Below are 13,332 nucleotides of genomic sequence, written 5' to 3'. Positions count from 1 at the left end.
ATGTGCTTGTGTGTGTACACACATATTTCCCATCTGCAAATATGCAACATCCCAACAGCAAAGTCATCCCCAAAGAAATGAATAATCAAGTATCTGGGTCTTGGTTTCCACAGTCCATGTTCTACAAAAACAGACTGATTCCAGGACTGGGAAAAACCAAGATGAGTCTGGAGCATGTGATTTCATGTCTCTCCTCTTCCCCTAATTCCCGAGATTAACCCCAGAGTCTCACCCGTACAGGCATGCATCCTGCTACTGTGCCACATAATTTTGGAGTAAGAAAGTAAGAAAGCACTGAAAGAAGGATGGCTCATGACAAGAGGACAGAGGAGTCATTTTGAAGGGGCTACCAGAGAACAAATCTGAGGCAATATGCACATTGCAATAAATAATATGAACAAATCCTGTTTTATAGAATAAATTGGTAAGTCATGAATCCATGTTGACCAAATAGAGCTGGGAAGAACGGAGAGGGGATCACACTTCCTTATTGAAGGAGGCCAAACATTTGACTGTAATCAGAGTGAGAATTAATTCAGGTAGCAATCTGGCCCTATGGATTAGATCCTCACAGAATATTTAACAATCACAAGGATGGGCCTGAAAGATAGTACAATGGGTAGGGCACTTGCCTTGCAGGCAGGTGACCTGGGTTGGATCCCCAGCACCACATATGTATGGTGCCCTATGTCCCACCAGGAGTTATTACTCGGTGCAGAGCCAGGAGGAAACCCTGAGCACAGCCGGGTGTGTTTCAAAATCCAAAATCCAGCAAACCCCAAACCAATTATAGGAAAATATTCCCTTAATTTTCAGTGAAAAAAAAAACAAACCTGGCAGATACTTTGGTAGATAAACCTCTCATGGGGGTACAGACCCCAGCCAGCATCTCCGGATGGGGGTGCTGAGACAGTTCCTTGCAGGGTCCTGCCAAGAAGACACTAGATCAGCTGTGACAACAACCCTGGGCAGGATCAGCCTGAGGAACATGCCTCCCAGAGAAGGGAAGATGGAAATACTTTTGCTTAGCTGTGCTCAGGTCTTACTTCTGACGGGGTTCAGGGACCATACAGGGTGCCAGAAATTGAAACCCAGGTAGGCAGTGAACAAGGTAAGTTCCCTATAGCTGTACTATCTCTCCAGCCCTATACATGGAATCCAAATATGAAAAAAAGGGTAAGACTGAGGAACTGTTCTAGGGGAAAAAGAAAAAATCAAACAGTACGGGAAAATAATAAAAAATAATCTGCAGCGAGATGACGGTGACAACCTGAAAAGGGGAGGCGGGGGTGGGAGGGTGGGGACTTAGAATCCATGGGAAAGGGTTACAGGACCTCTTCCTTCGACTCTCGCACCTTTATCTTGCAACTTTATTTCAAAACCAACTTTCCAAAAAGTTTCGTGTGCCTCCAGGTTTTCAGCGTAAATGTGCGTACTCAGGCGCACTCGCAAAAGCTAGCGGACCCGACCGGTTCCCCGGCTGGCGAATCCCAGACCCCGCCTTGAACGCTGTAACCGGCACGTGGGTGCTGGGGCCCGGGGCGTGGGGATGCTAACAGCGCCGCTCCCGGACGTGGCTCCCGGGGCGGCCGCAGAGGCCGAGCGCGGCCGAGGTCCCGCGCGAGCAGGAGCGCCCGCGCCCCGCCCCCGGCCCGTGCGCCGCAGGTGCGCGCCGTGAAAGGCCGCGCCGCCCGCGCCGCCCGCGTCGCCCGCGCCCCGCACCGCCATGGACGAGCCGGAGCCCGCCTTCCTGGGCGCCCCGAAGGCCGAGGTACTGGAGGACGTGCTGCGGGAGCAGTTCGGGCCGCTGCCGCAGCTGGCCGCCATCTGCCGCCTCAAGCGGCTGGCGTCGGGCGGCTACTCGTCCACCGAGGACCTCCAGTTGGTGCTGGAGCGGCGGCGCGTGGCCAACGCCAAGGAGCGCGAGCGGGTGAGCGCCTGCCCCGCGCCGGCCCAGGCGAGCTCGGCTCACACCCCCCAGGTTGGGCTCAGCCGCCGGGGACCCGGAGCCCTGGCCGCCCGACAGCCCCCCGACGGCCTCTCCCCGTCTGCCCCCCCACAGCCCCGACACCAGGCCTGGGGGCTCGGAGCGCGCAGTCATCGCCCACCCTGGGGGCCCCGGGACGCGCAGTCACCTGCCTCCCACCCTGGGGACCCGGGGCGCGCAGTCCTCGCCCACCTTAGGGGCCCCGGGACCCGCAGTTATCGCGCACCCTGGGGCCCCGGGGCGCGCAGTCACCTCCCACCCTGGGGGCCTGGGGCGCGCAGTTCTCGCCCATCCTGGGGCCCCCGGGCGCGCAGTCACCTCCCACCCTGGGGGCCTGGGGCGCGCAGTCCTCGCCCACCCTGGGGCCCCAGGGCGCCATTGTGTCCCAGGTTTGGAGAGTGGCCGCAGCATCGTGACTCTTCGACTGGGCTCTGCCACCGCCTGCGCCCCTGAATTCACGCCGGGGCGCCGTGGGTTGTCTTCAGGTCTCCCAGAGAATGACACCCAACAACCAACCCTTTTCCCTCCGCTCTCCGGCTGGGAGCGCTAGTGGGATGAGAGGATGGAGACGAAGGCAAGGGACTCTTTCCTATTAAAAAACCAAAAAAGCTTATTTTGGGGGCCACACCTGGCCGTGCTTTGGTTTTTCTCCTGGCTCAGCATGGTGGGTCGCTCCTGGTGGTGTCCCGGGACTAGAAGCTGTGCCAAGGCGGAACCAGGCCTTCTGCGTGCAAGGCACGCCGCGCTCTCCAGTCCGTTAGCGAACTCTACGGTCCCGCTTCTGTATGTTTTAGGGAAAGAAAAGCTCTTTGCCTTGCGGGGCCGCGGGGCCCGGGACTGCCCCTCATCCCGAAACCCGGCCGCAGTCGGGAGCCGGGACTGGTGAGCTGCTTGCCGCGCTGGAGTCTGAGCGGCACCTGCTGGTCGCTGCTGGTACTGCGGGCTAAACTGGGTTTCGGGACGGCTGCGGGCGGAGGAAGGTTTTGCCTGGACCTTCCGGACTTTTGGGGAAGGGGATGAAAAAGAAAGCGCGTTATACTAGAAGGCTTAAGGGAAAATGGGGTGTGTGGTCGCAGAAGAGAAGCCTGGTGTATGAAAGTTCTCTGTTGAGAAGATGCGGTCCTCAAACAAGGGTCTGGTTAGGTATTTTGCTTTTAATGTGGGAGGGGGAGTGGGGAAGGAAGCAGCGCTCAGGGGACCCGGGGTAACTAATGTTTTGACACAGGGCAGCTTGGCGGCCTTGAGAAGGGCTCCTGGGGGTTCAGGGATTCAAATTAGAATACTAGGGTATTTGATATTTTGTGACACCCTGGAGTGGTGTTCAGGGCTTACTCCTGGCTCTGAGCTCAAAGATCATTCTTGGGGAGTGAGGCGGTCCATCTGAGATGCTGGGGACAGGTGGGCACAGCAAAGCGGTGCAAGTTACCTGCTATACTATTTATTGCTCGGGCCCTATTTTTCTTTTTTAAGTGGACCTTCTCACCAGAAAGGAATTGGTTTTTACAGAAAATAGGTTCCACACTTATCCACTATTTAAAAACTAAAATTTATAAAATACTTTTATAAATAATTAGAAATTATTTCTAAATTATACATTTAGAAATAATTTATAGATCTCATGATACAATTTATATAGCTGGAAAATATAAAACACTTATAGCACAGAAACAACTAACATGAACTATCATTCTTGTAAAACTTTGCCCAGTGTTTTTTTCTCAGCTTGTATGTGTATGTAATTTGATAAAATGGCAGTTACTTAGTACATATCTTTTAAATTTTTTTAATGTAACTTCTAAATATATTCTTTTTTTGGGGGGGGGGGTCAGACCTAGTTTATGCACTCAGGAATTACTCCTGGCAGTGCTCAGGGAACCATGTGGAATGTTGGGACTCGAGCCTGGGTTGGCTGATGCAAGGCAAATGCCCTACCCGCTATGCTATTGCTTCAACCCTGCTAAAAATATTCTTATGCATTACCTAAAAATGGTTTTTGATACATACTTTGCCATGTAAATAACTTCTTCAGTCTCCTGTAGACTGGCTGGCATTACACTTATGTGCCAGCTAGTTGATGGTGTATAAATCTATATGCGTGTCTGGGGCCTGGAAATGTGGCTCAACAGTGGAAGGCATGTACCACATGGACGGGTTTGAGCCTAGCATCACCTAGTAATTTAGAGTGGAGGCTGTGGAGGCTGGAAATGGAATTATTGGGGTTTAAGACATAGTATAAATCCCCAAGTTGCTTTTCCTTTCCCTCACATTATTTTCAGTGTTGGGTGTGATTAACAAAGCAAAAATGTTACCAGTTTATACATTAAACAATGGTATCTAAATTTCTGGGCTGGATCGATAGCACAGTGGGTAGGGCGTATGCCTGCCTGCGGCTGCCCTGAGTTTGATTCCTCCATCCCTCTCAGAGAGCCCGCAAGCTCTGAAAATATCTCGCCTGCCCGTCAGAGCCTGGCAAGCTATCCATGGCATATTTGATATGCCAAAAACAATAACAAGTCTCACTTGGAGACATTACTGGTACCCACTCAAGCAAATCGATGAGCAATGTGATGACAGTGATACAGATCTAAATTTCCATTGTTTTGCATTCTGCTGTGATAGGACTATGTTTATCTACTGTGATGGGAGGGGTTCTCCTAAATCAAGTGGCTTTATGGTGTTGTAGAAGTCATTTTTGCAGGACCTGTGTTCCTGTGGGGTGATCATCCGGAGTTCCAAGTTTTAAAGCTGAGGGATTAGACCCCTGGTGAGTTAAAAAAAGAAAACCAACCAAACAAAACCCCCTCATTCTGCAATTCAAGTCTCGCCAACATGCTGACTCTCTGGACTCTCACACTTGATTCTGTGTCATCAACTCAGCTGGGATACAAGGTTGAAGAGTTACATACAGTGCTTTAATACAAGTGTTAGTACACTAATTCATTATCATTACCATTCTTCGAGGACTTCCTAGGTGCCAGGTCAGGAAGAGGTATTGTGTAATTATGGCCCTTAATCACCACAAGTTACAATGTGCACTTTCTCCACCTTGCAGATAAACAGGACTTCCTAAATGCTGGGGCTGGGATTTAAATCCTGATGTACTGACGCAGCTTTTGGTCATGACCCCTGCTGTGTCTGTGTTGCATTGTAGTGGGCATGCTCTCAGGGGAATGGAGGGGCCCATATGAATATGCACATCTCTTCTAGCCAGGAGTAGCACTGCGGGTGGGCCAAGACTCTTGTGTCTGCTTAGAATTGCCCTCCCAGGTCGAGAGCTGCGGAAATGAGCCTCCACCACCCCCATCTGTGGTTTGGGCGGGATATTTGTGCTAATTACATTCTCTTTGTGTCACTGTGCTTTTTTGTTTTCCAGATAAAAAATCTTAACAGAGGTTTTGCCAAACTGAAGGCACTTGTGCCTTTTCTTCCTCAAAGCAGGAAGCCTAGCAAAGTTGATATCCTTAAAGGTGCCACTGAGTACATTCAAGTTCTCAGTGAGGTTTTGGGAGGAGCCAAAGATTCTGAGGTAAAGATTTAAGAATTTAGAACAACTATATCCACCATTTGTTGAGTTGTTTCTATGTGCCAGATAATACACACACACATATATATTCTGATTTTATAGGAAAGAATACAAATATAGGATTCACAGATAAGAAAGGCCAGGGCAGTGACTAGAACCTGGATCTGCCTGACCTTTGAGTCAAATTCCTGATCACGAATATTCGGCAGGTTCTTGAGAAGCATGATTTAGTTCAGTGTCACTTTGTTTGTAGGAATGATCAGAAAAAAAACCCAAAAATATAAAATTCTAGCCGAGGCCACCTCCTGTGTGGTGTTTGCATACTGTTTGTGTCTGTGAGGAGTTTTATCATATACTCCAGCTTTCTCATATCCTAAACTTTTGCTTGTTATATCAATGGACATGTCTCAGTTGTTCCAGTTGGACTGGATGAAGATGTGATTGGCTTGTGAAGGAAGGACCTCTTGTCCATGATTTGTTTTCACCAACACGACCTTTCAACTGGAATAAGTGGGCTGGAAAATGAACGAACACAAGTATTGCTGAGTATTAGTGTTTTCATCCTTATCTCAAAGTCTGGCCATGGGAGCAGAAATAAGCTGTAGGAACTTCACCGTGGTATATATCAGTTGGCCTGTGGTAAAATTTTCTATAACATCACTTAAAGAGCCTATCATGATATTATGGTAAGAGAGGACTTACCTAGCTGTTGCTCTCCAGGAAGCCTGGCTCCTTTCTGCTGAATTCTGATTAGGAGCTTAGTAGCCAGTGCCTGCGAGGACACTTCATTAACCCAGTATGTGGTGGTGGTTTCCCAGGACACATATCAGATATTATTTCCCTGAGGGATAGCCCTGCTGGTATACTGTTCTTCTGGAATCTGGTGGCCACTCAGTGGGACCATGTTTGCCAGACGTCATTGGTATAATTAGGTGTCTAACTCAGAAGAGTCCACTAGACCGTGGAAGACACGGAAGCTGGTTTTATACCTTTACTTCCTGGAGAGGCAAACTAAAGGTCTAGTTGTCAGAGGAGGTGAGATATGAAGAGAAAAGAAGCCTTGGCTATGAACCCATAAGCTACACTCGTAGGAGGGAGGAGGCAGCAGGAGGAGAGTAGAAAAGTAAGATATGATCCTATACCAGGGAGGGAAGGATCTTGGAACCTGAGAGTGGGAAGCTGTGGGAGAAGCAGCAGAACTTTTCTGGTTGTGGGAAAGGCAATTGGGAGACGGGCTGAGAGGACTGGACATTGGAGAGTGACTGGGAAAGCGTTGTTAGAGCTGGAGTCCAAGGGGAGAGACATGGAAAGCGTCAACCTGGAACTCACATCGGAAAGAAAGACTCACTGTGGAACAAGAAAAGATGCTAGGTCCATCCTACTTTTCTAAGTAGCAACGTGATCATGTTTAGGGAAGAAGAAAAAGAAATTAGAGGTTGTTCTGGAAACATAGGGTGGAAATAATTATGTGTATCATGACATTAAAAGTGTTTCCCTTTGAGGGCTGGAGGGATATACAGGGATTAGATGCTTTCCTTGCACACAGCTGACACTAGTTGATCCCTGGCGCCACATGTGGTGCCCTGAGCACTGTCAGGAGCAAATCCTAAGAAACACCTGATGGGGCCAAAAAACAAACGAAGCAAAACAAGTTTTTTCCTCTTTGCTAGTTGAGTAAGTGATTACCGAGAGGACATGTTCTCTGGGGTCTGAATGGACTGTCCTGAGGGCCCCGTTGAGTGGTTGGTTGTGGCATGGTCAGAGTGTTTGCACATGTGCAGGAGGCTGCCCTAGCTGCCCTTGCATGTGCATGGTTTAACAGAAGTGAAGTGCTTTTTAAATACCACATTCATTCTAAATTATAGGGTCTACTCCATGCTATAATATTTTTAATATAGTTGCCAGTGTCACAAGATCTTAAGGCTATAAAAGAACAGAATACAGACTACTAATCCCTGGTTTTCTCTCCATAATAACTTGAGCATTGCCCTTTATCATTTAAATGAGAATGGTCAAAAAATTGAAATTTATTCATTTAAATTTTCAAAATCTGATGGTTATGTTATACTGTTTGACAACCATATGTGGTTTCTAGAAACAAGATCCAGATCTCCAGAGATACAGAAAAAACGCTTCTGAGTCACATACGTCCTTGACTGGAGAGCTCTCAAGAAACATCGACCAATCTGCCGGCAGTGTCATGGGCCTGAAGAATGAGGAAGGGCCCTGGGCCGACTGTGGCAGTGGTGAGTTGCTATGCACTTGTTGTCCGACTGTGATGTCTGTGGTTGAAGCGTGTCTCCTTCCACAAATTTGGTAAAATATGTCTCCATAAATAGTCAGATAAATGTCCAAGTCCACATAAGCCTGAGGCCTGTGTCATTTTCCACATGATTGAAAGAGGATTATTTGTGAAAGCACCTGGGAGGGAGATGGAGTTGCTGATGTCGGCATCTTCTGTTATGTTCCCATATGAACTGGCAAGCACCTCCAAAGGAGCAGCAAGTCCTCCAGAAGCACCCAGAAGAGACCTAAACTGACTTTTTTTTTTTTATGAGCCTAACTAATACATCAGAAGGCTTTCTGGGATTCTGAGCTCTCCAGAAAAAGAAAGTTTCTGGTTACACTAAAATTGCATTGTGGTACCATATAAAGACACATATGTTTGCTTGCTCACACTTAGATAGCATGTATACCTGTAGATAGTATCACCATACACACACACTTGTGCATGGCTTTTTGTGGTGGGTCTCAGTTAATACTCGTCAGTAATCACAGACGAGACTCCTTGCTCCATATATGGCATGGTTGAATTGGCTATTGCAACACAGGAAGGCTTATAGGAATTTGCAACCAAATGTACCTTATCAAGTTGCATAGTGTTTGTCAAGAACATTGTGGGACCCTGAAATCTGTCAAAAAGGGACAAACTGAGTAGAAAATAGAAACTTTGTTGGCAATGAAACAGATTGGAAAGGATGTTCACCAGCCTGGGCTGGAGAATAGCTTCAAAGAGGGACCATGGGGGGAGGTCTGGTTTTATGCCAGAGTAAAGTACAGCTCATACAGATTCTGGTAGTTTTTAAGGGAACCATTCATGTTTATGAGGGAGAACAATGTGCCCAAGCAATTGAGGAACATGCAGTCACATCTACAGGAAGGCAGAGACAGGCACCAGGGCTTCAGTTACATCTGTGATATGAGTGAGGGGTATAGCCATGTACCCAAAACACAGACTCAACAGGACTGAAAACATGAGATCTAGGTGGCAACCACCAAAATTCTGTAATGTGCCTGTAAAGTTGGGGGTGGTGGGGGCTGGATCGATAGTACAGTGGGTAGGGCGTTTGCCATGCACGCGGCTGACCCGGGTTTGATTCCCAGCATCCCATATGGTCTCCTGAGCACCGCCAGGAGTAATTCCTGTGCATCACTGGTGTGACCCAAAAAGTGAAAACAAACATAAAACAAGTTGGGGGGTGGTGGTTGGGGTGGAGGTAGAGTGGGGGTTGGGATGGGAGGGAATCTGGAAACACTAGTGGAGGGAAGTTGACAATGGTGGAGGGATTCATGTTAAATTATTGTATGCCTAAAATGAAACTATCAGTAACTTTGTAAATCATGGCTCTTTATAATAAAATATTTTATGTGTTAAAAAACAAAAGAAAAAAGAAAACAGTAGAGAGATGTCATCAGTTTTTTTTTTTTTTTTGTCCCCCAGTATGTTAGTGACGATCAAGGAGGCTAGGGGCAGTTCCCACTGTCTGGTACTGTTGGGCCTGGGGTTCTTATCAGTGCAAAAGTGCTCTTAAAGTTCCACTTTGACCAAACCAAAACCAGAGCTGATAGAATGAAATGAGGCAGCTTCTCCCAAAGAGATGTTGCCACACCTCCGATCTACAAACCTCAGGCCAAATTGTTTCAGCGTTTCCTAACCCAAGAGAGTCATAAATTTTTGAAGGGAAAGAAAGGGAGAAGCTGCAGAAAACTTAGACAAATCACAGTGATGGATAGTGGTGGAAGACACTTTTGAATAGCAATTGAGTGCAGACTCTGGAGACAGTGTGCTAAGGCTTAAACCTGGCTTTAATTTTTAAAAAATTTTAATTATTTTAATTAATTTTCATTCTTTGTTTTTGGGCCCCATCTGGTGATGTTCAGGGGTTACTCCTGGCTCTGTGTTCAGGAATTTCTCCTGGGGGTGGTCGGGGGACCAAATGGGATGTTGGAAGTCAACCTTGGTTCGGCTTTGTGCCTTATACACTGTACTATCTTTCTCCTGCACCTATTTAATTTTTAAGTACCATTTGCTAGCTGTGTGATCTTGATTGGCTACTGAATCTCTCACCCCTAGTTTCCCCATCTGTAGAATGGGAATAATTATACCTACCTGTATCTTGTATAGTTGAGGCTCAAATGATTTCATGTCACTGAAGTGTCTAGCACAGTACCCATCATGTCCGTGTTGAGTAACTGTCAGCACTGATTGGCTCACCACGTGCCGAGTGTTGATTGGTGAGCAGGCCACAATAAACCACAGGTGTCCTAGCTCTGTTTGTAGCACGTGTTTTAGGTTTCCTCATTTGACTCTCACCAATGTTCCTGTTTGTTTGAGCTCCTACATACTTCCTACTGACTAGCCTTGGCTTCTGTTTTTGACTTGATTACTATTTTCTGAAGAATCTGTTTTATCATAGTCAAGTTAGATTTTCATTGCCTGGTCCCCTGGAGATGCTTGGCTATCTTCCCTTGCCTGTCAACCTCTAGAAAACAGAATTCCTGTAGCTCCTCCTTGAGCTGATGACAGGGAATTACTCAGAATGAGAGAGCTGAACCCTGAGCCAGGGTACCCAAGCAAATGGCAATACTTCCACAAGTATAAATGCTTTGTTGTTGATTTTTGTTTTGAGATTTCCCCTTTCATTTTGAATTCTGTTTCCTAGAGGCTGGTGTTTCCTAGAGGCCAATGCTGGCGTTTTAGGTGATTAGTGAAATACCAAGACCAGAAAATTGATTTGGATACAATGATACAATGTATATAGTCCCATGTTGTTTGGTGAGTATAGATCCTGAAACTACCACTGCAATCAAAATACTGTTCAAGCACTGTGAAGCTCTTCTTTTCCTTGCCACCCCTATATACTGCGCCACTATTTGCTCTTCTTAACCCTGGAAACCTGTTCCTGTATCCAGCTTATCATTTTGAGAATGAATGTTAAGGAAACAGACTAGCTGATTTTACTCAATACAATGCCCTTGAGATGATCTGAGTTGTAGTAGGAATTCTTTCTTTTTATTGTTGGGTGTGAGTTTATGGTATGGATGCAATATGGTTCAGTCATTTGCTTGTTGTAGAAACTTTTGCTAATTTCTATGTTCACTTTTGTATTATAGACGCCTGGTTTTCTACTTAATTCCGTGAATTATTATATATCAGATTTTATGATTTGCCATTCAAATTGTTCTCACTAAGGCCAGCTAAAGCAACTAAGAATGAGCTCCTTTGCCACTGGCATGTGACCATTATTCTTTGACCACTTCCCTTTTGGAAAAAGATGCTCTGAGCTTGATCACCTTGTACTCCCCAATCCAGCCCTTTCCTCTGACTCCTGGTGTCCTGTTTCACGTCCCTGTGCCATCAACCGCCTACATTAGCTTTTCTCCTCATCTACTCAGGACTTTAATACTTACATTAGTTTGTTAAAACTGCTGTAATAAATATATAGCCCAAGTGCTCAAATATATATTTATGTCTCACATTTCCGAGGCTGAAGTCTAAGATCTCAGTGTTGGTAAGTTTGGTTTCCTCTGCGGCCTGTCTCCTTGGCTTACAGATGACCATGTCTCTGTGTGTACATTTCGCTGATGTCTGAGTGTATGTCCAAGCTTTCTCTTGTGTTAAAGGATACCAAGATTTGGGGTACCTATGCTTAATGGCCTCATTTTAATTCAGAATCTTTTAAGGGTATTATCTCTAAAAGCAGTTACTTTTGGAGGTACTCAGGATTAGATTTTCAACATATGTGTTTTTGAGTATGGAGGGATACCTAGTCGGCTCACAGTAACATCCATGATAAAAAAAAAAATGCCCTGCTAGGGGGATCTCTCCTTTGTTTTTGTTTTTGTTTTACTTTGCTTTTTGGGTCACACCTGGCAATGCACAGGGGTTATTCCTGGCTCTGCACTCAGGAATTACTCCTGGCAGAACTCAGGGGACTATATGGGATGCTGGGATTCGAACCCGGGTCGGCCGGGTCCAAGGCAAATGCCCTACCCGCTGTGCTATCACTCCAGCCCTCCTTTGGTTTTAAAAGCCCCTTAGCCTCCCACACCTCCATATCCCGTGTGTGGTCTCTAGGTCATCTCTCTTCCTCACATGGTCTGCCCCTCCACCTGCATCCCTCTTGCCTGATTTGGCTTTCAGCTACCCACTGCCCTTCTCACCCCGATTAAGCGTTTCCTCCTCTACCTGGGCCACTCTTTCCCAGGGACTCTCTTCTTATTTGCTGTGTCTCTGACGTTCTGTCCTGGGCTTCCTCAGGTATGCTCGTCCTGTCGGGGTCTACACTTCACTCGGGCAGGATCCCCAACCTCACTGCTCCCCAGCTAATACCATTAGGATGACATTGTTCAGGAGGGGGAAGGGGGACTTCATTTTATTTTTCAAAGTAGTAGAAGTGTGTACTACCTCACTATCTTTCAATCTAGTTTTCACTCTAATAGATCTGAAGCTGAGATTTTTATTTGCATGTGGCTCGAGCATTTATTTGTCATCAATTTTGTTAACTTATGAAAACTTCCATTTTATAATCAGGGATGGATCAATAACGGGGTCAGGGAAGCTAAGCTTAGTCTGGTCAAAAATAGAGAGAAAAAAGAGCCTCTGAGTATTTGGTGCACTTATCAAAGAGTAATGGCTTCGTCTAGGATGGCGATTCTGCATTATTTGAATGAAAATCGGAACCATGAATGATGTGAAACATCCACTTTCCACTGTGACAAAGAGAAGAAATGATGGATGGGCAGGCACCTGGCCACCCAGTCCCCAAATAGTAGATCCATGTCCCATGAAATTCAGATTCTCAAGGAGTCTTGCCTAGACCTTGGTGTCTGTCCCTTTCCACCCGAAGACAGATGCTGTGGCTTTCGCACGGCTTGTGACCTTTTCCATCTGCACACCCCCCTTTCATTCCATTTCTAAATGAACCTGCTGTAGCCTGAATAGCTCATCCCATTCATGTTATCAGCAGATTCCAATGTATTGGATTTTGCCTCTCAGGAATGTTGTTGATCTTACACAGCCTGCTCTGTGTCCTAAAAGTTTCCATCTCTGCCAGCACCAGGCTTTTACCCCTCTGACCTTTTCCGAGGGCAGGAAAAAGAATCTAGAGGGGCTGCCTCTTAAGCCTCTCTGTACATAAGCAGTTCAGGCTACGAAGCTGCCATCAGCTGCCCTGGTTGTCCAGTTCGGGGCTCAGGTTGAAGGGAGATGCCAGTTGTGCTGGGATCAGAGGGGCTCTGGAAAGGGACTGATAGACATGTGCAGGGGTTGACAGGGTCTGGAGCTGCTGCCATTATATACGCCTGAATTCTGGCACTTCATGGGACTGTTCCTCGGAAAGAAACTGTCCTTCTGAGAGAAGAAAGCCTCTGTGGATGGTGGGTTCCCACCACCCTCTGTCCACATGTGGTAATTTGTGAAATTAATCGTGGGGATATTTCTTCTAATTGCATTTTGAACTCTGAAATGAGGTAGTCTGGCTGGTAGGATGATTTACTGGCACTGGAAGAACCTGGAAACATTTTTCTTCTGCTTGCCATG

General features: G+C 46.7%; 1 protein-coding gene across 1 annotated transcript; it reads left to right on the top strand.

Moving 5' to 3' along the window:
• Window positions 1-1,726: 1,726 nt before the first annotated feature.
• Window positions 1,727-11,963, top strand: FIGLA (folliculogenesis specific bHLH transcription factor). The gene is made up of 4 exons (XM_055121336.1): window positions 1,727-1,930; window positions 5,361-5,513; window positions 7,606-7,756; window positions 11,935-11,963. The coding sequence occupies exons 1-4, from the start codon at window positions 1,727-1,729 to the stop codon at window positions 11,961-11,963; spliced, it is 537 nt and encodes a 178-aa protein (XP_054977311.1).
• The last annotated feature ends 1,369 nt before the right edge of the window (window positions 11,964-13,332 follow it).

The sequence above is a fragment of the Sorex araneus genome, chromosome X (genome assembly GCF_027595985.1).
Source record: "Sorex araneus isolate mSorAra2 chromosome X, mSorAra2.pri, whole genome shotgun sequence".
Classification (NCBI taxonomy): domain Eukaryota; kingdom Metazoa; phylum Chordata; class Mammalia; order Eulipotyphla; family Soricidae; genus Sorex; species Sorex araneus.
Note: the sequence above shows the minus strand (reverse complement) of the source record. Positions and strands in the feature narration are given on the sequence as shown.

Bases quoted from the DNA above. Each gene is read 5' to 3' on its own strand.
- FIGLA (XM_055121336.1), top strand. From the start codon at position 1,727: ATGGACGAGCCGGAGCCCGCCTTCCTGGGCGCCCCGAAGGCCGAGGTA. The intron at 1,931-5,360 runs GTGAGCGCCTGC...TTTGTTTTCCAG, and splicing joins ACGCCAAGGAGCGCGAGCGG to ATAAAAAATCTTAACAGAGG. The intron at 5,514-7,605 runs GTAAAGATTTAA...TGTGGTTTCTAG, and splicing joins GAGGAGCCAAAGATTCTGAG to AAACAAGATCCAGATCTCCA.